The sequence below is a fragment of the Diplodia seriata genome, assembly GCF_021436955.1.
Source record: "Diplodia seriata strain FDS-637 chromosome Unknown scaffold_7, whole genome shotgun sequence".
Classification (NCBI taxonomy): Eukaryota; Fungi; Ascomycota; class Dothideomycetes; order Botryosphaeriales; family Botryosphaeriaceae; genus Diplodia; species Diplodia seriata.
In genome coordinates this window covers 2,695,894-2,720,545 of record NW_027117314.1, presented here as the reverse complement: position 1 = coordinate 2,720,545, position 24,652 = coordinate 2,695,894, and the positions used below count along the sequence as shown (strand labels likewise).

Sequence of the window (24,652 nt, the reverse complement as noted above, 5' to 3'; positions counted from 1 at the left end):
GAAGAATCCGAGGCTCTGACTCTAATCAGCACCGCTGGGGCTATGGGGAAAATGATGGGATGCAGCAAACTTACGCTTGGTGCGTTAACTCGCGGTGTGAGAGGTGAAGCGCTCGCCATGGTGCGTAGTCGTGGGGCCAGAGAGAGTACGATGTCTTTGCAGCTTCGTCGGGAGTGTGATCTTGCTTGAGAGCAGCAACGCAGAAATCCCACAGGTCTTGCCACAGGGCAGCCTCTTCCAGCACCTCTAGCTTGGTGCGAACAAAGGAAAGGTCGCAGACCACCAGAGGCGAGAAAATCCCAACGATGGGATGGCCGAGAATTTCCAGGATGTCCTTGAGCATGCCCTGCTTCCGATAGATCTGGAGCACGAGCCGGAGCTCGCGGCGGGTGGTCACCGCATCGACGGTCTTCTCGCCCTTCATGCCTTTTGCGACGGCCATAGAGAGCGCCTTGGAAGCAAACATGCGCATGAATTTGGCGTTTCTGTCGTCCTTGCCGTCCGAGGCGTCGCCAGCCAACTGTTGGACCGCAGGAAGCGCGAATACATACTGCTCATCCTTGGGGTACTTGTTCTTGAGCGTGACCATGGCCTGCATGAAAACTCAGCAAAACCGCTCAACAGATGGGTCCCTGCATACTAATCCCTACCACTTGAGCATCTTGCCAGTCATCCATGGACGCGGCGCTCTCGAACCACGTGACCAGCACATTGCCATCGTTGGAGGCCTTGAAGGCATTCTGCCACAGGGCCTTGCGCTTGTCGGCGGTGCTCGCGCGCTCGCCCAGGCGGAAGTAGATGGCCCTCAGCAAGTCCTGGTCGGTGATGGCGGGAGTGGATTCGCACAGGCAGGCCAGCTGGGCAAAGGCGTCGTCATCTCGGCCGAATTTGAGGTGGACGGCAGCCTTCCAGTAGAGCAGGTAGGGGTCCTTGGGCCGCTTCTGGAGCTTCTTCTCGCACTCCTTGAGGGCCTGCTTGATATTGGAGCCAGAGAAGTGGACCTTGTCGTTGATGGCGTCTACGCTGAGGGAGGCCATGGCTGGTGGTGTGCGGCGCACGGGTGCACCCGCCAAATGCAAAGCTCGTGTGCGCTGCGTCAGCCCAAAGTCGTTGCCGCACGCTGGGCTCCTGGTCCCGGATGGCGAGCGTTCGCGAGCAACGGGCGAGGTGGAGGGGATGGGCTTGGCGAGGGCGGCGATGCGGTTAGGCGCGTCGGCGACGAGAAAATCGCGTTAATGCGACCTAGGCCCCGCGTGGTGGAGCACGCATACCTTTTCGGGCCACCACCTACTTTGTTCCAACGTCATCCCTTGCGACCTCATCCCTTGTGCACGCTATCTACCGGGCCTTGGGGCTGCTGTGTTACTCTCGCAGAAGATCAAACCACACGTGCCCGCCAACCCAAGTGTGTTGCGCCCCACTGCCCGGCCCGCCGTCACCGTTTCGGCAGCAGCTATGTAAATGGCCGAGCGCGTCATCATCGACTTCGCGCGCCAAAACCCTCTTTTGTACACATCTTCTATCCCGAGCAGTGCTTGGACCATTGCCACCCAGTGCGCCGTGTGCGGCGGCCGTAACTGGCCGAAGTCGCATTTGCGCATGCTGGTTGGGCAACAATGTAACGGACGCTGCATGGCTACCATACTTCGTTTCTTACCACGCCAATCCGTTTGATATTTCCTAACCCATCCAATTATACACCATCGCCCCTGGGTCTTTCACCAAAACGATTTGTTCTCCTTCCGCTTGGCCTCTTTCCGTGCTTCCATCTGCGGCCGGGGGAAACGCGTATCAGCATGAGAGCGATGCAGGAAGGTGCCGGGGTCAGCTACGTACCCACTGCTTCTTGCAGTCGCGATATGCCCTAGTAGAGCTAGAGTTAGTGATGCGCGCCTGAAGGTATCGTCGAAAGGGAGGGCCATGTATGGCGGGCGGAAGCGGCGAGAGCACTCTCGACTTTGCGGGAAAGGCGTACTGGAAATAGTCAGAGCACATCTCTCTGTCACCGCCGTTGCGGTGAAGGCATCGCAGGCTCTTGGAGGCGGCCTCCTGGCACGGATCGAAGTATTGACTGTATTGCTTGCTGCATGACATGTTAGAAGATCAACGCAGTGATGCAACGAGGGCCGGGCCGGGCAGCTGGTCCGGAAGAGGGACAGCTTACCCGTCGAAGGTCGAGGCAGCGCTGTCGGTCCAGGGGTTCTCCGGCTTGTCATCAGCAGCCATTGGGACGCGTGCGAGAGCTGGTGGATGTGCGGGGTTGGATGCGAGAGAGCGGCGGTATTGGGACTGGGCGGCGAAGGATGGACGCGATAGCTGCCGGCCGGAGATGTGTATCGACCGGCGATCAGCCGAGCAGCGCCAACCTATGGCAGCGGCGACCCTCGTCTTCCCCGCGCCGTAACCCACATGTGTCAGCGCGTATTGACGGAGCCACCGAGCTAGCCCTAAGGACGCAGGGTGGATGTCGGGTGCTGCCAACAGGCGTGGCGTGCCTGCAGCCCGCCAGATTGATCGCTGTCCCGTCCGCTGGATGCATCTCATCATCATCACAGATCCGCGTGCCAACGGCGTAGCGAGCCAAAATGCCGGGCCAACAGGGAAGCAGAGGCTTTGCATACTATTCACGGAGCACGCTCTCGCAATGGCGCGTCAGCAGCGGCCGGCAGGTCTTAGCACGACTATCGGCCGCCAACGTCACTGCCGATAACACTCACTCGTGTTTGGAGAGAAAGGCCGACGCTTGATCAGCCTGCCCGGCAGGATGCGTTGCGTAGCGGCAGCTTAATAAGTATACCACCCGTTCGCAGCTGCCATCCCGTCCGCGTTGGGTCATCGGGAAGCCAGCACCGCCGTTTTCATGTCAATCCACGCGTTCCCGGTTTTGGCATGCGAATCCCGCCCAGCGCTCGTCCCAGCCTCGCCGCTGCTTCCAACGGTCTTCCATGCCGTCACGGTCCTAGCCCTCCACACCTCCCTGACGCACCTCCACTTTTTGCGCAGTGCGGCCACATCATGATGATCCGTCCGCACCGCCCGCCTGCGCATCGCCTCCGGCCAGGCCATGCGCTGCTTAGGCTGGCGGTGCGGCGCGGCGTGTCGCAGGGTTTCGGTGACTAACGTGACCGTGCTGTCGGCGCCACAGGTGGACTCGACGTGCGTGATGGAGGCTGCCATTGCTAGGGCCTGGCTGGGAGTTGCGAGGGCTGCGAGGGCTGCGAGGTCGGCCTTCCTGGAAGAGAAGTCAATTCCCTCGCAGGGAGATCGTCCACCGGGCCAGGCGCTCGGTACCAGTGCGCTCAGGAAACCCGCACCACGGAAGCTATAGCGATCGTGCCCAATGGCTGCAACAAGACGGTCCGATGGCCGCGATAAGCCAGTGCGAGATAATGCGCATGCCCGTCCGCCGTGGCAGCACCGCGATAGAACGGGCGTTTACGATAACCGCTCCACATTTCGCTTGCGAAGATAGTGCTCCTGTCCGGGAAAGCGCCCATCGGTGGCCACTGGCAAGGGAGCCGCTGAGTCGTGCCCGGGGACCGCTTGCCAGAATCCGTGTCTTGACCAGTTTCGCATGATCCGGGGTCGATGCTCGTCCCAATCTGGCGCTTCATGAGAAGGGCCTTCTCAGAAATATAAAGACGCCGAGTCGTCTACCATCCTGATATCAATCGACATCAACCCTATACCCATAGCTTCGCACAACTCTCTTCCAGAGCACCACCGCCCGTCGCAGCTCCATTGCTTCTTCCATCAAGATCATCAGTCTTGGCTCTTGCTCCTTCCGCAGGTGAATCATCACCACCACATCAGCCACAAGGCTCTTGTTCTTCCATCACTTCCAACTCTTGACGTAAGCTTCCCAACAGCAGCCCTTTTGATATCTCTTTTGCATCTCCTCTGCTTCCTCTCCCATCCGTGGTGGCCGGATAGGTGGCACCCCTTATCGCAGCGCCAAAACTGACTCTTTTAGTTCCAAAATGGCAACCGTTACTACTCAGCGCACCGCGACCCTGCCGCGACCTTCCTTCAAGCCCATCATCCAAGATGCGGTTGCTGAGAAGAAAACTTCTGGCACTGAGTTCAGCCCATCAAAACACCTGGGCTACAAGGAGCCCGAACAAGTCTGGTCCATGGAGGACATCGGCTACTCCAAGGACCGCGGTGTGTCGCCCATCGCTGTCTCCCAGCCTTTCCAGCTCTTCACCGAGGAGGCCGTCCATGAGATGAGGAGAGAAATCTTCAAGCCTGAGGTCTTGGAGCACTGCAAGTACAGCAGCAACATCGCCGCTTGCCAGCTTCGAGGCTACGCTCCAAAGTCAGTAAATATCCTGAAACTGATACGTGCAAGCCACTGATGGAAGTCCAGATACGCCCCGTTCACTTGGGATGCTTGGAACCACCCTGAGACACTCGCGGCCATCTCTAAAGTTGCTGGTGTTGACCTCGTCCCCGTCATGGACGTTGAGGTCGCACACATCAACTTCTCGGTCAAGTCCGAGAAAGAGACCAAGGAGGAGCTTGCAGTCATCAACAAGCAGAAGGAGTACTACGACGCAGACGAGGGCATCGCTGGCTGCCCCTGGGAGGATGACAAGCCGGTTGTTGGTTGGCACACCGACAGCTACCCCTTCGTGTGCGTGTTGATGCTCAGCGATTGCACCAACATGGTCGGTGGCGAGACTGCCTTGAGAACTGGCCACGGCGACGTGATGAAGGTCCGCGGACCAACCATGGTAAGCCAACCCAAAGCACCACTGCATTGCACCAAGGCATACTGATGTTTGAGACAGGGCTGTGCCGCCATCTTGCAGGGCCGCTACATCACGCACCAGGCCCTTCGTGCTCTCGGTGCACAAGAGCGTATCACTGCGGTGACTTCGTTCCGTCCTCGCTCGCCATTCGCGCGTGACGACTCGGTCCTCACCACCGTTCGTCCCATCTCCAATCTCTCAACGCTCTACTCCGAGTTCGCCGAATACCGTCTGGCCATGGTAGAGGAGCGTGTGCGTGCGCAGCTCAAGGAAGTGCGCGAGAAGAGCCGTGCCAGCAAAAGGTTCGCCACCAGGGATTTCAAGAACTTCCTGGCCGAACAGATTGCTTTCCTTCAGCACATGCAGAACGAGATAGTGCCAGATGAAGAGGTGCGGATGGGCTATATCGAAGAGGTCGATTTCCCCGACTGCGTCGTCGGTGCGGAGGAGGCGCCATCGCTCAAACGTGCTCGTGTCGAATGAGCGGCCTGGTGTTTGTAGCGATTGGCTTCTTCATAGCGGTCGGGTTACAGCAGAGCAGCTCATGGTTTGACGAGTCACGCGGCCTTTCGGGAGATATGCGCATTCGGGAACAAAACGTAGTCGCTTGGGGGGACTTGACAGGCTGTTGTCGCGCCGGGCAAGACTGCTCTGGGCTGTAGGACTTCCGGATTTCGTGGTTGCTTTGGAGTTTTCTTATTTTCTTTTTTGGTGGCGCGTTGGAGTTCTCAGGAGTTGCTTTGGATGATTGTTGTTCCCCTGCGTCGCACACCTGCTGCACCCTAACACTAGACATCGCTCATGGTCACATAACGAATTGACTCTTTTGGGAGGACATGTTGGAGACGAGACTAGCTCGCGTGCATAAGCTTGAGTAGGAGTTCGATTGGCAGTCACTGTGTCCGGTGGACAAGGTTGGTCCGAACGCATGTGCCCAAGCTCTTTTCTGATGGATGCGACAACGACGTAGCAAGGAGAAATCGAAGCAACGGATCGTCGCAATCAAATGGGAAGCCATGACGTACTAGGAGCTGCGAGGGCGTCATTCACCGGTCGAGCTTGCGCGCCTCAAGTGAGTCTGCCTCGAAAAGCGGTGGCTGGTCGGTTGGAGATAAGAAGGGCTGTCTCCAATGATAAGATAGGCGCGGAGAGCAGGTGAGAACAAACGACTGGAACGGCGCGGAAGCGGGAGGGCGCCGGGAGTGAGGCTACGAGCCGGGCTGGCAGGGCCGCCAGTGGCTCGTCGGCGGCAATCGACGCGCCCGGCGCAGGCTCGTAGCGCCGGTGTGGCTGAGGATTCGCGGCGGCGCGCGCCTGCTGGTGCTGCGGACAGGCAGGCGGCGAGCGTGCGAGGTGGTGAAGCGTCAGGGCGGGCAGAGAGGGAGAAAGCGGAGACGGGCTTGGCTGGAGGGTCGCTTTTACCGTGGCGGAGGCGCGCTAGGCTCGCTCTCGTCAGTTGGCGCGAGCTGCCTGCCTTGCGCCATCTCCCGCGACAGCTTCATAGCTGCGCCCAAGCATTCCCAAGTTCTCACCCCGCTAGCTGCTGCCGGCCACGTTGGGCAGCCAGGCAAACTTTTCCTCGCCGGCGCCACCCTGACGTTTCCTGCTCCATGATACGCCCGCATGGATCCAAACGACCACTTCCCCGCCTCGTCGCGCACCACGCGCCAGAAGACGCCTAATGACTCTGCATCCACTGCAGCCGTCACCTCTGCCCCATCCGCCTCCCGCTCGCCGCACGACATGGCACCCCACAAGCCCGGTGCCCAACATGCTGCGAAGCACGCAAAAAGCGCCACGCCCGCGAAGCCGCCGTCCAAGCTCGCAGACGCCGAACGAGCTCCCCGGACTGCTAGCAAAGACAGCCTGAAGGTCAAGCAGCTCAAGAAGCCCGCCGAACAGTCCAAGCCCGACAGGAACGAAGAGGTGCCGCCTCCGCTTGCAGCTTGCAGCTTTGCTCCCAGCTAATCTGTCCTCGCAGCTGCTCAAAGTCTTCAGGTCCGATCTCGATAGTCTCCGCTCTCTCGTGACCTGCAAGATTTGCGACAGGCTCCTCTACGAGCCTTATGTCATCTCGTGCGGGCACACCTACTGCTACAGTGTGAGCAACAACAAAGTCCCACCTTGTCTTCACACATTACTGACCTTCCCCGCAGTGCCTCTGCACGTGGTTCGTCAACAATAGGTCTCGCAAGACATGCCCCGATTGTAGGGCTATGGTGGTCCAGCCACCTGCACCCGCCTATCTGATTCGCGAGATGACCCAAATTTTCATAAACCGCGCCGAGCTTCATCCTGCCGGCGAGACCCTGGATCTCCACAAACAGTGGCAGAAGGAGGAAGCCGATCTCGTGCTCCAGGACAAGACCAACGATGACGTGCGGACTGGCGGCCTCTTCAAAGGCTGCTTCCGCGTGCGTCCCGAAGGAGGTTTGCGCGCTATCCGCGATGAGGAAGACGGCGTTGACCGCTGCCCTATGTGTGCATGGGAACTCGAGGAAGGGGAGTGCGCGCAGTGCGGCCTCCAGTTCGATGACAACGGCACATTGGCCTGGGGGAACAGTTTCGGCGGCTTCAGCGACATGGACGAAACCTCGGAACATGACATGTCCAGCGAGGACCTGGACGGCGACCTTGAGCTTGAAGACAATGAGGCTGACCTTGATCTTGACGGCTACGGCGACGAACTAGAAGACTGGCAGGATCAGTTCGACGACGACCATTCTTATGCCGTCAGGAGATGGCTCGCGAACGAGGCGCTCGCCCGTCCGCAGCAACCCTTCGGCCTCGGCCCAACGCGCCGTCGCCCAGCCGCTCACAGTGCAGCTGGAAGTAGACGGCGCTCATACAGTGCCAGCATTGTTTCCGAGATTCTGACTGAGGACACTGAGATGGGCAACATCGAAGAAGAAGACGAAGACGAGGAAGATGGGGACTCTTCCATGAATGACTTCATTGACGATGGAGAACCAGAGACCGCGTCTCAGAACACACGGTCCCCCGACAGCGAAACCCCAACTCCGCCGTCTAACATGCGAGGCCGCCGCGTACGGCGTGTTGTCGAATCGGAGTCGTCTTCCGGCGCCTCCCACCAGGCAGAAGATGATGAAGATGACAACGATGAGGGTCCAATAGCTCCAGGAAGAAGGCGCCTGCAGCATCCTCTATATCGGCCTCAATTTCAGCCGAACTTTCGCAGACGTCCAGTGGCGCCCTCTTCTTCAGCACCCGAGGATGTCGACGTTGACCAAGACCTTGAAGAAGATACGCAGGCTTTGTTGTACGAGGACGGCTGGTCCCCGCTGGGGCATGAGGGTGATGAAGAGTTAATGGAAGAGGATGATGACAGCGATGGAGGAAGGACGACCGTTGGGTGGGAGCCGATTGCGAATTCCGTTGAACGATCTCACTTCGGTGGTTCTCTGACTCCTACTGCAGATAGACCTACCGGCGCGATCCGTCCGCCTTCCCGCACGGGCAATTCCCGAGTTCTTGACGGCTCCCGAGGCCTACGCCGACGTAGTTCGGTGCTATCGGCTGTTTCCAGCACCAATTACGAGGATGGAGAGGCGGACGATGACGACTCCGAGATTGATCGGGATGGAGACGCCAGCATGAGATCGCCTGCGGTGCGGCCACGCGGTTCTAGGATGCGATTACGCAATGGCGTTGCTTCAACCGGCTCCAGGCCTCCTAGCAGCAACTTTTCGGCTGGGAACTCCGGGGAGAATGACACTGACGACAACTCGGACGACACTGCAGCACCTGGTGCCCGTCGCCGGCCTCGTCTAAGGACCGAACGGCAAGAATATGACCCAAGGATTAGCTGGGCTTTTGCTCAACACATGGCGGAGTTGCGAGATCTCAATCTTCAACGCCCCGACGCATTCCTAGATCACTTGGAACAATTGAGAGCTGCTACCCCCGTTACTCGTCCTCGAACCTCGAATCGTAACCGCGCTGCTCCTTCGCCTCTTGCTACCCATCCCCAATTCTCACCTTTGTCCAATGGTCCGTTGCCCCCATTCTCGCCACCATCGAACGGGCCCGCCAGGCTCCGGACTCCCATCAATCTGAATTCGTTGAGTGGGTCATCCGCGCCGATGTCTCCGCGATCGGAGAGGAGTCAGGGATCAACGGGCCAAGCGTCTAGTTCCAGCAGTGATGTGAACGGCAATGCTTCACGGCGTACTCCGTCTGCCTCCGGGGCGAGCAGCATCACGATCACCTCCGATTTTCCAGATGCAACGGAATCTAATCAAGGATCAGGGTCTCAGAATTGGCCAGGGCAACAAGACGATATAACTGACCGTGCAAACACCCGTACACCTTCCTCGAACAGCAGGCGTAATTCTGGCACGTATCAAGGTCCGATTTCTCCCGGGCTCAACTTCGCCGCTCGCTTTCAGGCGCAGCAAAACCGTAACCCCTGGAATCCATTTGTACCGTTAAGTCCCATAAGGCCAAGACAGTCGGTCCAACGTCTCCGAGACCAGTCATCTACTGCTACTCTGCGTCCTCGAAACTCGCAACGGGGCCTTCGCCAACAGCCTTCTCAGACCAGCGTGAGAGATGGCAACATTTCTACTCCACATGTCAGGCAACAAAACTCGCGTGTCAATCTTCGATCCCAGCCGTCGCAGCAACGCCTGTCAAATCAAGCCTCTACACGAACTTTGAGGGCGAACAATCCTGCCGTCATGCACCAGTCGAATGCCTCAACTTCCAGCGTTGGTTCTAATGGTTCTCAGCGCTCTAGACTCACGGAAGAGGAGCGTCTTAGCCGAGCCCGCGAGCTCGTCATCAGTAGGCAGCAGGCTCTTCAGGGAGGCGGCACCAACCCGTTTGCTGCTGGACGAAGGCAGACGACCCCCGGCCAGAGCAGCAATGCCTCGACTCCAGGAAGTGTCCGGAGTCAATACAGTGTTAGCACTGCACAGTCTCTTGGATCATCCAGCGCGGCTTCCCTATCTCAACAGTCCATGCCCCCGCAAATGCCGAATCCACAGCCTACACTTGGCCGTCGGAGGAGCAATCGTAACGTCGGTGCTCCTCCTGGCGCATTTGTACAGCAGCAGCAGCAGCAGCAGCAGCAACAACAACAACAACAACAACAACAGCAACAGCCGTCTACAAACACTAATGCATTCATCCGTGCTCGAAGCGGATCCATTCCTGGCGTCTCTGCTTATGGCTATGAACGAGGCGTCTCAGCTGGCTCAGACGGTATCACTGCTGGTGGCAGTAATGCGTATTATTGATTTCAGTATGATACTCACTTCCATTGCTTCCCTTTGGTTTTTCTTTTGGCAGTCTACCTTTTCTGCACAAAACGAACATGCAAAACACAGAATGATAGAGCATGATGGCCACGCTGGCCTGGGATCTCTCTTTTCCTTCTTTCTGATGATTCACGACGGTAATGCACTGCGGGTCTGGAACAGCATGGGATCTCTTTTGTCTAGTTTTGCATGGGCTCTCGGCGTTTGTTCATACCACGAATCTCTTTCTGCGGGGTTTCTTGCTACAAATCCGTTTTCCTGGCGGTTTGTGGCTCTCAGACTGCGATGTAGGCTTCTTATTCTCCATTTCTGAGCGTGGCGTCATAGCCAAGGGGCCGGTCTCCCCCTCCCCCTTGACGGGTTCTCGGCCTTTTGATAGCTCGACGAAACAATTGAGCATTCTGTCGGATCATATTCGTGGATTTCATAGCCTCTGCAACAATGTGTTTCGACGCTTTCAGTTTTGTGCAACGAACCGGGGCGGCGAAAAGTAAGCACATAGTGGACAAGTCTTCGCCTGCGTCTGGTCCATGCTGCATGTATACGCAATGTAGAGCTGGTATGGTATTACATGTTATCAATTACTGAGCGGCTCACCTCCTCGATCGACAAGGAGTATTTCACCCAACGCAGGCCTCGAGGAGCTTCCTGTGCGAGTCCATGGCTTTCTTTGAGTACTCGTGCAGGTCATAGTTCCGCCCCTTACCGTCCGGGCCGCCATCAAAGACCTCGTAGGAGAACCAGCCTCTAAATCCGGTCTTCAAGATTGCCTTGGCTACGTCGGCAACGGGCAGGTATCCTCCATCGAACGGAAGTGGCCTGAAGTCATGGCTCCACCGCCCTCGTGGGCGAGTGCCCGATTCATCGGCATTCTTGCTAAGGGGCTGCTTTGGCTTGTAGGCGTCTGAGATCTGCAGGAGATAGATCTTGTCCTTAGGTACGGTATTGGCTAGCTCACCCAGGCTCCTGTGGAACCTCTTCTCCAGCTCGTCCTTTGATGATCCTTCCAGCAGGCCAGACTCGGTGGTCGGATCGGCCCATTCTCCACCTGCGGTCTGGAAAGTGTCAAGGCATAGGCCGACGTTGGGCCTATCAACCTTCTTGACAATGTCCCAGACATCCTTCCAATCCGGAGCGTGAGTCGACCAACACCAGTTCTCGTAGGCGACTCGGAAGTTCTTTTCAACCAGTATGTCGGCGAGCTCACGGAGGTCAGCCACGAAGCGATCGCGGTCGAGGCCGATCTTATCTTCTGGAGTATCAGAAGACCCGACCTGGCTATAATTAGCACGTCTTTGCTGATTCTCGTCGGTGCGCTAGTGACTTACCTGCAGCATATCGCAGCCGCAAGCGTCCATGATTCCGAGCCAGCCTCTGACTCTCTCGAAAGCGTCCTTGCGCTCCGGGGAGCCTTCGGGCCAGCCTTCAAAGTTGGCGAATGGCTGCAGCATCAGGATATTGAGGCCCTGTGCATCGGTCTGTGCCTTGATGGCCTTGGCCGTGGTGCAGAGGTCATCCCAGTCCTTCGGGCCAACGTCTTTTTTCAAATACAGCTTGGCGAACTCGAGGATGTCGGGCATGGAAAGCTCAATGGCTTGGAATCCGGCCGCGGAGATGGCATCGAGCTTCTTTGGCAGCGTGTGCTCGGGGCTGCAGCCAATGGAGCAGGTGGCGTAGGATGTGGGAATTGTGTGGAAGGAGTCGAGAGATAGCGACATGGTGTTATTTCTTGCAGTGTGCCGGTGACGGTGGAAAGGCCAGGCCGAAGCTGCGGAGAATGCAGAAGTTGCTTCGGGACGGGGTGCGTGGGTGTTGCGGATTAATATCGTCCAACAACAGCTCAATGAGTTCATAGGCGGCAAGTGACGTAAGTAGAGCAGTGGCCCGGCTGCGGGCACGGGCAAATTGCGCGCGCCCCCGCGCCTGCGGGGCCGTCACTCTTTCGTCGCGATGCAATCAAGGCGGTGCGGAGGCATGATGCAATGCCGCGCAGCAATTGAAGTAGCGAGCGGCGCAGCGCCCGGTGTGTAATGAGCGTGCTCGGAGTGGAGGGGCGGAGGGGCGCACGGGCGGAGGGGCGCGCGCGCAGGGATGTGAGATCTGGGCTGACTTTTTGGTGGCAGCTAGAGAGCGCCCGTGCGTCCATTTCGAAGTGTTACTCATTCGTGAGTCGAGAGCCACCCGCCCTTTTCACCCTCGCACAGCACACAAACAATAGCATTTCGAGCGCCGCAATCTTCAGCGCCTCTTCCCCCGGCCGTACTTTTCCACCTGATAGCCCACAATGGCTGGCCAGGTACGTCCCACCTTGGCGCAGGCTGTGCCGCGTCTCTACTCCAGCGCCGCGACTGACCGCACCGCGTCGCCAGTTCTACATAGAAAACAAGAATGTCGGCGACAAGAACAACTCCGAGGACTGGCGCATCCGCGGCTACAACCCTCTGACGCCGCCCGACTTGCTCCAGCACGAGATCAAGCAGACGCAGAAGTCGAAAGACACCGTCCTTGCCGGCCGCAATGAAGCCGTCGAGATTGTCCAAGGCCGTGACGAGAAGAAGCGCATGCTCGTCGTCATTGGGCCCTGCTCCATCCACGATCCGCAGATGGCTCTCGAATACTGTGACCGTCTGCTGAAGCTGAAGGAAAAGTACAAGGACGAGCTGCTCATCGTCATGCGCTCCTACCTCGAGAAGCCCCGCACCACCGTGGGTTGGAAGGGCCTAATCAACGACCCCGACATCGACAACTCTTTCCAGATTAATAAGGGCCTCAGAATATCGCGTCAGCTCTTTGTCGACCTGACCGAGCGTGGCATGCCTATTGCGAGCGAGATGCTGGATACAATCTCTCCGCAGTTCCTGGCCGATCTGCTGAGTGTGGGCGCCGTGGGCGCGCGGACGACCGAGAGCCAACTGCACCGTGAGCTTGCCTCCGGCCTGTCCTTCCCTGTCGGCTTCAAGAACGGCACCGACGGCACCCTCGGCGTTTCCATTGACGCGATTGGCGCCGTTAAGCACCCCCACCATTTCCTGTCGGTCACCAAGCCCGGCGTCGTGGCCATTGTCGGGACCGTGGGCAACGAAGACTGCTTTGTCATTCTGCGCGGCGGTTCCAAGGGCACCAACTACGATGCAAAGAGCATCCAGGAGGCGAAGCAAAAGCTGCTGGAGAAGAACACCAACCCGCGCGTCATGGTCGACTGCAGCCACGGCAACTCGGAGAAGAACCACAAGAATCAGCCCAAAGTCGCGCACGCCTTGGCCGAGCAGATTGCTGCGGGCGAGGAGGCGATCATGGGCGTCATGATCGAGAGCAACATTCACGAGGGTACGTTGGACGGCATATCTCACTCTTGCAGGGGCGCTGACGTTTTCCATTTCAGGCAGCCAGAAGGTTCCCAAAGAGGGTCGCGCTGGGCTGAAGTACGGCATCTCCATTACCGATGCCTGCATTGGCTGGGAGGACACGGAGCAGGTGCTCGAGGAGCTCGCGAACGCCGTGAAGCAGCGCAGGCAGGCTCTTGGCGCCGATGGCCAGGCCTAGACGCACCGTTCTGTGTCGGATCTGGTCATTTCTCTTGGGGCTGGTACATAAAAGGCCAGAGAACCCGCTCGAAAGTCTGCCGTTTTCTGGGTTGGGAAACAAAAAATATCCCCTAGCGCATGCTTTGTTGAGCATGGCTGATGCAATGAAATCTCGAACGTTTCTTCCGGCGGGCTCGTTCTGATCGTGAGGCTGATGTCGACCCCGCCGGCCGTGTGCTTATGCATGCGAGGTGGGCTGGGCTGAAGTCCAGTGCCAATTGCTATGGACTGGACAGCTGAAGCGCCCACTTGTCCCGTCGCCGGCCGTGTTTCAAGCCAGCTTCACGTCCTCCTTCACCATCGCCGGATGCAAGATAGCAGCCGCTCCCCACGCATGCACTTCGGCACGTCAGCGCATCCACAACCCGCGTCAGCCTGCCAGCAAAAGAGCAAATGCTCCGCAAGGCTGAGGCGGAGTGCCTGCTGGCCCCAGGTTCCACAGCGTTGGGCAACGCCGCCGCCGATGATAACGGCGTGGGCTGCCGCCGCCGCCGCCCCAATCGCCCGAATCTTTTTGTCAAGGTACTGATTATCCGGTGTGGGTGGATTGGCGCTCAGCGCAAGGCTGAACGTTTGGAGCGAAGAGATCACCACCAAGCGCCCAATGCGGCAAGCGATGCCAGGGATCATGGTCTGTTTCTGCCCGTCTTCCGGAAGCTCATCGCTCGATCGTCGCAACGAACCCACCACCAGCCGGCCGGCGGCTGCTCGCACGTCAGGCTGCGTTTGCTGCGCCGCGAGAAGGGAGGACGCTCATTTGCAGTCACGAGCGCTTCGTCACGTTGGTGGTAGCGAGGATGGCGATCAGTGGGTCTCTGCTGCCTGCACGCGCGCGTGGCCGAAGCCTTCTGGAAACCTACCACTTTCGAGTTTGCACGAGCACGCTCCCCACGGCATTAGACCGATGACATGGACCCATGCTGCACACCCCCCACCACGGCGGTTGGAGCTCAAGCACCGCACCGTTGCCTCGTGTCTCAGGAACCGTGCGGGCGTCTCAGTGAGCGCAGCGTGCATTTGCCACCGCCATAGCCATCTCGAAGGAGTTTCCTACAGCAATCATTTCGCCCCGAAATGCCCGCCAACAGCAAGCAGGACCGTGGCCTCCGCCATCAGCATCAGATGCCATTGCACAGCCGCAACCCTGCTAGAGCCACGGATAGCTACGACGTCTACGACGAGACGCGTGACGGCTCAGAGCAGGGCGATATTGCGCGTTTTGCGGACTCCTTCTCCCTGCTCCAGTCAGCAAAAGCAATAAGCACTAAGGCACGGTCCGAGGGAAACGCTTTGTCGCCCGCTTGCTCTGAAGATTTTTTCCTTTCCCTCTCTTTCAGCGGGCTGCAGCCGCGCGTGATGCCCGCGAAGCGTTTGGCATGCGGTCTGCCTCGTAGCCGCAGTCGTCTCCACACAGCACGCCAAGATGAAAAATTTGACTCGGGTTGCACAGAGGGGACGCGCAGGGCGCAGTCCCACGCGGCTGCACTCCTGGAGGGACGTCCAGCCACAGCGCGCGATCTTCAGGGCCACGCCACGACAACGCGCCCTCTTACGCTCTCGGTCCTTGCAGACGCGCCCGCTCAGCGCTACCGCCGCCGCTCCGACACCTACGCTGCAAACCATGGCCCTGGGAAGCATGCGTGTCGTCCGGTTGGCTGACTTGAGCTGGCCCTCCCGCGCCCCGACACCATCACCACCCTGTACGCACGGTCGACAGCACCGAACGCCATGAAGTCGGCGCAAGAAGGCAACCGCCCTGCGACAGGCAGCCAAGATGCAGACTATGTTTTGTCTTCCCCTCATGGGCCATCGCGTAGGCATAAAGAGCTAGGCCTGGCATCGTTTAACCTTTGGCAATCGCCTCTCTATCCCAGTCAGCCCGCGTCTCCGTGCTTCGTTCTTCTTGACGCCCCCCTCTGCCGCTTGCTTGTTGCAACCTTCGATTCCGTCTCTCCCTCCCTGCACCGCCTTCCGCATCTCGTGGCTTGGACCACAGGCACCGGGTATCTGCAGCTTGTACGACGCACATCTTACCAGCGCCTCTCTCTCGTCAGCCCTGTACAGTCGTTCCAACTTCGCCGAGAAAGCTATAAAGCCACCCAGCCATATTGTCGAGCTGTATCCGCGGGTGCGACAAGCTCCCATCCACCTGCCTGCCTCGGATCCCATGCGCTGCTCAGTCCTCTTTCCATCGTCTTCTTTTACGCGGTTGACTCACCTGGTGGCGCCGGTCCACCATCGCTGGCAGTTTTGATAGTTGCCCACCGGCTCTCAAGCCTCCATCTTCCACCATGGCTTGCCAAATCCACAGCCCTTCGGAGTCGACCACGTTGGACGCCCCGGAGTACCCGTCCGATGCCTGCATGAGATGCTGCCAGCAGGAACCCGAAGAATGCCATAGGCATCCCCAGTGCCTAGTGGACCCGGACGCTCATGGGGCCGGGGCAGGAATGGACCCCTTCGAGCAGGGCCCTGGCGCTGTTCATTGGTCGGCCACCGGCAACGAACACGAAGCCATCGAGCCTGGTGCAGAAGGTCGCTCAACTGGGGGCTGTCGTGCCTTTGATGACAACAGTGAGATCTATTTCCCGTTACCGAGCCGAGACATCCTTCTGACCTCCCGGCAGGTTCTACCGGCTCGCAGGCCCTTGATACGCCCAGCTCTTCGTCTGATGAGGACTTGGCTACCTCCTGCCTGCCGCCTCGCGATGCAATCTCTCAAGGGTCGGACATGATTGCCGTCAGTGATGACGGCTATGCCACAGGTGCCAGCTCCGGCTACGCTGACACTACTTCGGACGCTGTTTATGAACGCTTCCTGGCATGCGATGGCCCGTGGTCGACGTACAACCGCAGACTCGAACTTCCGGCCTACGATAACAATGATGACCATGGGGCTATTTTACACCTTACGTGGGGTAGGAAAATGCCTCTTACCAGATGAGCAGTACAACTCTTCTTACGCTCCGACGCGCTACCACGGAAAGGGTTTTTTGACATGGGACAGTCAAGAGCCATGTCGGATACGTGCGTTTTCAGATGCTTCTTCGGGCTGCGCGACGGTTGGATCTCCCAGCCGCACTGCTGATGATTCATCCGGTGGGAAGCAGAAAAAGCGGTACAGTTAGCCTATTGAATTTTATCCTTTCCCTGTTTCTCTTTCCGCCTCCTCTTCGTACATGGTCCGGATGCAGATGCGCGCAGATGCGACCAGACGTTGGGATCGACTGCCTCCAGAGGCATCTTTCGGGCAGACGTGGCTATTTCTACACATGATTTCCCCGCGTTCTACCTAGTGGGCGGGATCGCCGGCGCAATGCTTGGCCGAGAAGCGAGCCAAGAAACGACATCGACGTCTTGCATTCGCCGAGGCATCACCGCTTCCCTTTCCAACCCTTCCCTAACCGCAAAGCCATTGCCGCGCCAACGAATGCCGAGATACTCGGGCCTGCAGAGAGATGTCCTGTCTCTCTATCGACAGTGTCTGAGGGTTGCCCGTGCAAAGCCTCAGGTAAGCTTCCATTGATGCATCGATGACGTTGCTGACCCTTGGCTGGGCGCAGGAGACAAGGAAACACTTTGAGCAGTTTGCAAGGTCAGTGCATGCGTATGCTGCAGGAGAGAGGCAATCATTAGCGGCAGTATCTCGGGTCTGCTGGCCTTGGTTGAACCACTGACACAGCGTAGACAGGAGTTTGAAAAGAGCCTTGCCCTCGAAAAGCGAGACTTCGGCGCGATCGAGTACATGTTGCGCAGGGGCCACAGGCAGCTGGAGATTTACGAAGACCCCGGAATTAGAGACGTTCATCGATAGAAATGGAACTGGCATTCGGATGAATCAAGAGTTCGTGGTGGTGGCGCGATGCGCGTTCACGTGACCCGGTCTTGGCAAAGAAGGTGCTAGAGAGGTCTGGATCGGTGAACACCCCAGAACAATCATGAGACTTCCGGCAGGCATGCCAAATCTTGTGCAGGCCTCAGAACCGCCACGGCCATTCATGCGCCTGCTCTCAGCTTCTGGATCCGTCTCGAACCTACCGTCGGGCTTCGTAGAGCAACGCAACTTTCGTCATGATGCTGCTGCCTGTGCAACGCTTCGCATTTTCTAGAAACGGCCGCGGCGTCTATATAATGACGAATGGTGGACGGCATTGAGCCCACCAGATCAGAAACAACAACCAACAGCGTTGATGCAAGCACTGCGACCAACAACACTCGCACTTCGACGCCAACTCCCTCGCGCCTTCAAAGTCACCAAGCCTCTCGTCTCTTCAGTTCACACCGCAAACAACCTATCTGCCATGTCCATGTTCCCGCGCTTCACCCAGGAGTTCTCTCCTCTCTTCCGCCTTCTCGACGATTACGACCGCGTCTCCCGCACTGGTGCCCCTTTCCCCCAGGGTGCTCAGAGCCTGAGATCATTCACCCCGAAGTTCGATGTCGTTGAGAAGAAGGAGAACTACGAACTTCACGGCGAGCTTCCCGGCATCGCCCAGGAAAACATCAACATCGAATGGTCCGACTCCAACACTCTGACCATCTCCGGCCGCATCGAGCACCGTTCCGAGCGCGGCGAACGCCCTCGCGGCTTCATCGCAGGCGAAGAGAACAATGAGCAGCACTACCAGAAGCCTACCGTCGAGGACGACCAGCCCGCCGAAAACCCTAACCAGGAGGTCGCTACGACCAACCAGAACAAGGAGGTCGGCAAGCCCGCTGATGACGCTAAGTACTGGGTCAGCGAGCGCTCTGTCGGCGAGTTCCACCGCTCGTTCAGCTTCCCCGGCCGTGTGGACCAGGACAGCGTCAAGGCCAGCCTGAAGGACGGCATCCTCTCCATCCTCGTCCCCAAGGCGCAGGCCCCCAAGTCTCGCAGGATCAACATCGAGTAAACTGCTTTGCGACAGCCTCACAACGGCACCTCCACCTTCATCGGCTCTGCAACACCCAAGGCCGTGCCGACAAGGCGGTATAGCCGATGGTTTGCGATGGAGTCTCATTCACGATCACATCTCTAATGCATAGTTTGGATTCGCGGGCTTACGGACGACAACGAAGCATTCCTTGAAAATTAATGGCTGCACTTGCAAGCAGGTGTGGAAGATTGTAAATAGTTTAAATCAGTATTCCCTTCTAACAACCTTCTAAACCGGGCATTGATGACGACTTTTGCAATGATGTGATTACGAAGTGCATGTGATGAAGCCCGACGGCAACGACTTTCCCGTGGCAGGGTCTTGTAGGGCTGAGGCGGTAACGGTAGGCAGCCAAGCTTTTCCATTGTGCACGGGCGTTATTGTCATAGAACCTCCACGCGCATCATCGCCGCCATACCTCCGACACCTCCGCCCTCCGCACCTCTCCTCCCCAACCTCCCTCCGTCTGCGTTTCGACAACAAAAGGAACCGCCGTGCCCATTGGATTTACTAGTTTGATCTTGCTATATACCCGTTTACTTACTACTTCACCCAAACCGCGCCTCTCACTTACCCACAATGAACGCTCCCGACAGGTACGTTCTGCTGTCACCTCGGACTCCTGCTTCTCTCACCTCGGCCCACCCCTGCTCATCTTCGCCCACCCGCACCTGCCCTCTCCCTCAGTCACTCTCGCACAAACCCGCCGCCGCGGCGGAAAACAGCGAAGCGACCGCACGCCGTGCCTTACCAATGTCGCCTACCCGCCCGCAACCAAACACTCTTTCCTCCACCCCAACTGTTCGCATTGTCCGCTGGCAAGCCACGCAACACACCAACGTCTTTCGCCCGCAATTCTTGTCGCGCTAGCCGCCATGAGTCCATGGCTTTGTACTGAGGAGTTCTGGGACAGGTTCGAGCTTTTCCTCCTGGGCGATGGCGAGAAGAAGGTGGAAATGAAGCACGACACCCGTACGTACAAGCCTCCACCGCCGCATCGCTTCCGCGACCGTTCCATCCTGCACGCGCGCATACCCAACCCTACCCCGCGCACACCACACACCACACACCACACACTACAGAGGCATGGCTAATATTACGCCCTTATGGGTGGTGTCGACATTGTAGGTGTCCCCAATACTGCCATATTCACGTTCAACAAGGAGGACCATACGCTCGCCAACTTGTTGGCCGCGCGCCTGCATAAGTACAAGTACGTCACGTTCGCCGGCTACAAAGTGCCACACCCACTCTTCGCCCGCTTCGAGCTACGCGTCGGCACCGACGGCTCCGTCGCTCCTAAAGAGGCCATCGTCAACGCCTGCCGCGATATCGTCCAGGACCTCGAGGTCTTCAGCCGCGAGTTCACCAAGGAGATGGAGCTGAAGAAAATCGCCAAGGCCGGCGGCGAGGCTTGAACAAGGAAACAATGGAGAAGCGACAGGTGAAAGAGAGGAAGACTGCTTTCTTCTTCTTCTTCGGCAAACATTTGCATGCGGTTTTGACAGTCCCTGCCGCTGCTTCGCTCGGCTTTTTCCTTTTCCTCATAGGCTTGGACTCGGTTGCATAGACGATCCTGGCTCCAGCTTGGGCACTTTGGCTGGCCTTACTTGCATCCGGTACGATAACGAACGACCGCAGATCCTCTCCAGTCGGAACCATCAACATCTGTCTTTTCCTTTTCCTTCAACTCACTCACCAATGGCGGAAAAAAGTGCTTTCATTTCCGAAATGGGAACAAGAGAAGAAATGAAACGCCAACTGCATGGATGCAGCATGGAGTTAGAACGGAAATGGCGTGAAAAGAATCTGGGCTCGGCCAAAAGCGCTTAGTAGGGGGCTGTTGTGTCAAGGGCCTTCATGATGAAATGAAACCATCAGCAATGCTGTAGAGTATTCCGCTCCGCACAGCTGCTTAGTGCAACAAGGATAACAGCACTTGAAGACGTTTAGAGCCACAACACATCACGATCTATTGTCCTGCAACTGCTACCGTGACCTTGGATGCCCGTGCACAGGTGATGTGCGTCGTTTTCAGTAAAAGCAAAGTTGATTTGCCCATTTCCAGTCTAGCTAGCCTATGGAAGAAGAAGCACCTAATCATCGTTCGTCAAATTTTTTGTAGTGGTATAAACCGTGCTAGAATCCCAATCATGTCAAAAGGAAAAATCAACGCCCGTATTCATGAAAAATAAATAAGAGGCAGAGCACACAAAGGATTGTATGCAATTACCTACAACCACCACATTTCACCAACACGTCTGACGTGTCACTGAACTAGTGGTGGAAGAGGCGGATGTGCTGCTCAACAAAGGTGATTCCGAGCTTCTCGGCGGTCGAGAAAACGAACTGATCGTTCTGCGAACCACTGGGAGCGGCGATGTACTTGACGCCGGTGCGGGCGGCACGGTAGACGTTGTCGATGAAGGGGAACTGTTGATTTTGTCCGTGTCAGCAGGGGAGCGCATCGGCAGATATGAATCTGCATTTTCGGTGGTTGCGGTAACTTACGAAAGCGTCACTGCTGACAGCAACCTCGCCGAGCTTGGAAAGCCACTCGGCCCTCTCCTCCTTGGTGAAGGTCTTGGGGACCTCCTCGAAGAAATTCTCGAAGTCTTCGCGTTCGGGGCCGGACTCAGGCACGGAACCGCTGCAGAGAAGGTCGATGGCGTTGCTCTTGTCGGGGCGTTTGGTGCCCTTCTTGAACTTGAGACCGAGAGTACGCTCGTGGAAGCGCATCCACCAGTTGTCGGCCTTGTCGCCGGCAAGACGAGTGCAGTGGATGCGGCTCTGCTGGCCGGCACCGAGGCCAATGACCTGGCCGTTGAGAGCGTAGCAGACAGAGTTAGACTGAGTGTACTTGAGAGCAATGGTAGCGACGGTCAAGTCACGAAGTGCAGATTCGGGAAGGCTAGCATCCTTGGGGGTGATGATAGTGCTAAAAGTGGCGGGCGTAACCTTGGCATCGTTGCGGTGCTGCGACAAGTTGATACCGTAGACGGTACGAGTCTCCATCGCCGGAGGCTCAAACTCGGGGTTCATCTGGAGAACAAGGTACTTGCCACCCTTCTTCTTCTTCAGAATTTCGAGAGCGTCAGGCTGGTAGCCGGGGGCAATAACGCCGTCAGAAACCTCGCGGGAGATAATCTTAGCGGTGGGAACATCGACCTCGTCGGACAGGGCGATCATGTCGCCGAAGCTGGACATGCGGTCGGCACCACGGGCCCTGGCATAAGCCTGAGCAAGGCCAGACTTCTCGATTCCTTCGATATCATCAACCATGTACACCTTCCGCTCAGCCTCGGAAAGCGGAACGCCAATGGAAGCACCGGCAGGAGAGACGTGCTTGAAGGAGGCAGCGGCAGGGAGGTTCAGAGCGTTCCTAAGCTCCTTGACAAGCGGCCAGGCGTTCAGAGCATCAAGGAGGTTGACGTAGCCAGGAGCGCCCCCAAGGACCTTGAAAGGAAGCTGGCCATCACGGACGAAGGCAGCAGCGGGCTTCTGGTGAGGGTTGGTACCATAGCGCAGGGAGGCGAGCTGGTTGCCATCGCCAGCGTACTGCTTACGGAAGAAGTCGGAGATGGCAGTGTCGTAGTCGGCGGTGTGGGAGAAGGCCTTTAGGGCGTAGAGCTGCCTCTTCTGCTCGGAGATCTCACCCTTCTGCTCAAGCTCGGTAAGGAAGTCGTGGTAGTCCTCGGGATCGGAAAGGATGGTGACCCTGCTGTGGTTTTTGGCAGCAGCGCGGAGCAGGGTGACACCACCAATGTCGATATCCTCGACGGCCTCGGGAATGGTAACATTGATCTTGGAGACGGTTTCCTGGAATGGATAGCTGAACGGAGTATTGTCAGTAATCTTCGGTCGCGGAGAGGGGCGGATTTTCCCCGTACAGGTTGCAGATGCAGAAGTCAATCTTTTTGATGTTCTGGTCGGCCTGGCAGAGTCATTAGACATTGGTGCGCTACACACAATCGGTCTACCTACGAGATCCTGCTGGTCCGAAGGAACTTCGCGGGCAAGAAGGCCGCCGTGGACAGCCGGGTGCAGGGTCTTGACGCGGCCGCCCAACATCTCCGGAGCCTTGGTGATGGCGGAGATGTCCTCAACGGGGAAGCCACCCTCCCTGATCATCTTGGCGGTGCCGCCGGAGGCCAGGACCCTGGAGCACGTGTCAGCTGGACGCAGTAATATGGCATGGCAGAGAAGGGGGGCAGAGAGGTGGGTCTCAAGCGCCTTCACACATGCGAGCATCGATTGAGGCTCGCTGACACGAGGCTGGAGCGAAGAACATGGTACCCACCTCACATTGTTCTTGACGAGGCCCTTGGTGAGATCGAGGAGACCCTGTGTGACAATTGTCAATGCTTCGATTGGCTCAGGCGCAATGCGGGGTGTTGCGCACGTACGGTCTTGTTGAAGACGCTGAGGATGGCTGGGCATGGAGGTCAGCGGGGTTGCAGGCGCACGGCAGGCGGGACGCGGCATACCGATCTTCTGCGACGGGTCGGAAGCCATTGTGAGAGGCGGGCTCGAGAGGGCAATGGCAGCAACAGGGCACGAATCTGGGGTTGTGAGGGGCGAGGAAATTTTGTGACTTTGTTGCTAAGTTTGGCCGAAATCGCTCTGCCCTCACCAAATAAATTGCAGCCGCCGCGGTGGGTGCAGGTGCCCCGCGCCGCTGCCAGCACCTGCAGCTGCGTCACTGGCCCGTGCGCCTGCCCAGTGCTGCTGCTGCCCGCCTGCCCGCTGCTCGGCTGCTCGTTGAAACACGTGACTGCGGCTGATCCCCGGCGCAGTGCCGCACAAAACTTCTGCTCGCGCGCGTCTGCGACTCTTTTTCTTCTTCATCAAACGCAAAAATACAACACTCACTAAAAAGCATTTTCGATGGAGGTCCCTCTACTGGGTTCCCATGAGAACGAAAACCGTCAGCTGAGTGGAGAACCGACTCCAGCGATGGATCTTGGGTGCGGTTCCTCCCTTGTTCACCATGGGAGGGAGCGCAATGATCCGCCGTACATACTGCCACTGCATGTGTGAAAGCATGGGCTGAGCTCAGCCGTGGCACCTGCTCTGCAAGTGACAGCGTCGTGCTGAGGCTCTGCCTCTTGCCACAGGCCTCGTTCGCAGCACCTTCCAGGAGCAAGTCTCCCGCAGGTCAACAAAGATCCATAGCGTCCTGTGTCTGGCCCAACGATCGTCTTCGAGTGATTGTTGCTGTTGAGCTCCTGCAGCTGTTGGGCTGGAGCAAGCGGACAGGATTGTGAGCCGTTATCCAAGATCCTGGCGTGAGAATTCCTTCCAGATGATCTCGGCGTGGAGAAGATGCAAATGCCTAAGCACTAAGAAACAATTTGGGCACGTACATCAGCAGCCCGCCTCCTGCGAGGTTGTCACCACGTACAATAACAGCGAGTATGTTGCTCCTAACCTATGGAGGGCATGCACTTGTAGTCATGATCTCCTCAAACGCGGGCGGTTGTTTTGGCAAGACTGACAGAAATGTCAGAACACCAGCCACCGTGTCGGAGAAGAACGATGGCTGAGAGGACTGGCTTGCGACCTACGAACATGCAGCCTGCGACACCACAGCCGCATCGTCTTGCAATACATGGAGCAAGCACTGGCGAGGAGCTGAGGGGCCGCAGAGCGCGGGTTGGAGTTGCAGGAGAAGAGGCTGCCGGGGCGAGCGAAGCGCGAGAAAAATGGAATGCACCAGTCGTGGGACGTGCGCGCGCATGACCGCCGGCGGCTGCAAGGGCACCTTCCGGACCAGGTCCGGCATTTGCTGCTGCTGCAGTCCTTCGCCAGTCGCCAACCTGCTTCATCGATCTGATCTAAGGCTTACCGCTATCGCCAGGCGGTGTACCATAAATGATCAGATCCGGCCGCGGGGTGCTACCGTTTGCGCGGTGCTATCCGCAACAGGCCCGCCTGACCCGCGCCGGCACCAGCTGGAGCTGCCACCCCGCCGCCTCTGCTGCCGCACGGAGCTACAACACCTCCCTCCATCTCAAGCTCCCCTCCACCAACCCCACCGTCCCCTCCCGCTACCCCTCCAAACGCATCTCCAACCCATTCCTCCGCCCCGTCAGGCACTGCTCCCACCGCAGGGC

At 57.9% G+C, this 24,652-nt stretch overlaps 10 protein-coding genes across 10 annotated transcripts; 6 read left to right on the top strand and 4 right to left on the bottom strand.

Annotated features, from left to right (window-relative positions):
- Positions 1-70: 70 nt before the first annotated feature.
- SLS55_007553 (uncharacterized protein) lies at positions 71-558 on the bottom strand (the record flags this gene model as incomplete). The annotated part of the gene is made up of 2 exons (XM_066778969.1): positions 71-426; positions 552-558. The coding sequence occupies 2 exons, from the start codon at positions 556-558 to the stop codon at positions 71-73; spliced, it is 363 nt and encodes a 120-aa protein (XP_066631406.1).
- Positions 559-617: 59 nt separating this feature from the next.
- On the bottom strand, positions 618-1,023 carry SLS55_007552 (uncharacterized protein; the record flags this gene model as incomplete). The annotated part of the gene is made up of 1 exon (XM_066778968.1): positions 618-1,023. A coding segment is annotated over one exon (406 nt), but the record flags the coding sequence as incomplete, so codon positions are not given.
- A 2,957-nt stretch (positions 1,024-3,980) lies between these two features.
- Positions 3,981-4,358, top strand: SLS55_007551 (uncharacterized protein; the record flags this gene model as incomplete). The annotated part of the gene is made up of 2 exons (XM_066778967.1): positions 3,981-3,989; positions 4,035-4,358. The coding sequence occupies 2 exons, from the start codon at positions 3,981-3,983 to the stop codon at positions 4,356-4,358; spliced, it is 333 nt and encodes a 110-aa protein (XP_066631404.1).
- Positions 4,359-4,712: 354 nt separating this feature from the next.
- SLS55_007550 (uncharacterized protein) lies at positions 4,713-5,237 on the top strand (the record flags this gene model as incomplete). The annotated part of the gene is made up of 2 exons (XM_066778966.1): positions 4,713-4,718; positions 4,815-5,237. 2 exons carry the CDS (start codon positions 4,713-4,715, stop codon positions 5,235-5,237), a joined length of 429 nt encoding a protein of 142 aa, XP_066631403.1.
- Positions 5,238-6,377: 1,140 nt separating this feature from the next.
- On the top strand, positions 6,378-10,015 carry PSH1 (E3 ubiquitin ligase; the record flags this gene model as incomplete). The annotated part of the gene is made up of 4 exons (XM_066778965.1): positions 6,378-6,680; positions 6,736-6,855; positions 6,911-8,765; positions 9,525-10,015. 4 exons carry the CDS (start codon positions 6,378-6,380, stop codon positions 10,013-10,015), a joined length of 2,769 nt encoding a protein of 922 aa, XP_066631402.1.
- Positions 10,016-10,656: 641 nt separating this feature from the next.
- On the bottom strand, positions 10,657-11,373 carry SLS55_007548 (uncharacterized protein; the record flags this gene model as incomplete). Its single annotated transcript, XM_066778964.1, has 2 exons — positions 10,657-11,310; positions 11,365-11,373. The coding sequence occupies 2 exons, from the start codon at positions 11,371-11,373 to the stop codon at positions 10,657-10,659; spliced, it is 663 nt and encodes a 220-aa protein (XP_066631401.1).
- Positions 11,374-12,320: 947 nt separating this feature from the next.
- Positions 12,321-13,579, top strand: ARO3 (3-deoxy-7-phosphoheptulonate synthase; the record flags this gene model as incomplete). The annotated part of the gene is made up of 3 exons (XM_066778963.1): positions 12,321-12,332; positions 12,406-13,363; positions 13,419-13,579. 3 exons carry the CDS (start codon positions 12,321-12,323, stop codon positions 13,577-13,579), a joined length of 1,131 nt encoding a protein of 376 aa, XP_066631400.1.
- Positions 13,580-17,921: 4,342 nt separating this feature from the next.
- On the top strand, positions 17,922-18,512 carry SLS55_007546 (uncharacterized protein; the record flags this gene model as incomplete). The annotated part of the gene is made up of 1 exon (XM_066778962.1): positions 17,922-18,512. The coding sequence occupies one exon, from the start codon at positions 17,922-17,924 to the stop codon at positions 18,510-18,512; it is 591 nt and encodes a 196-aa protein (XP_066631399.1).
- Positions 18,513-19,411: 899 nt separating this feature from the next.
- On the top strand, positions 19,412-19,954 carry RPB11 (DNA-directed RNA polymerase II core subunit; the record flags this gene model as incomplete). The annotated part of the gene is made up of 2 exons (XM_066778961.1): positions 19,412-19,508; positions 19,665-19,954. The coding sequence occupies 2 exons, from the start codon at positions 19,412-19,414 to the stop codon at positions 19,952-19,954; spliced, it is 387 nt and encodes a 128-aa protein (XP_066631398.1).
- Positions 19,955-20,987: 1,033 nt separating this feature from the next.
- Positions 20,988-23,021, bottom strand: ADE17 (bifunctional phosphoribosylaminoimidazolecarboxamide formyltransferase/IMP cyclohydrolase; the record flags this gene model as incomplete). Its single annotated transcript, XM_066778960.1, has 2 exons — positions 20,988-22,900; positions 23,015-23,021. The coding sequence occupies 2 exons, from the start codon at positions 23,019-23,021 to the stop codon at positions 20,988-20,990; spliced, it is 1,920 nt and encodes a 639-aa protein (XP_066631397.1).
- Between the last annotated feature and the right edge of the window lie 1,631 nt (positions 23,022-24,652).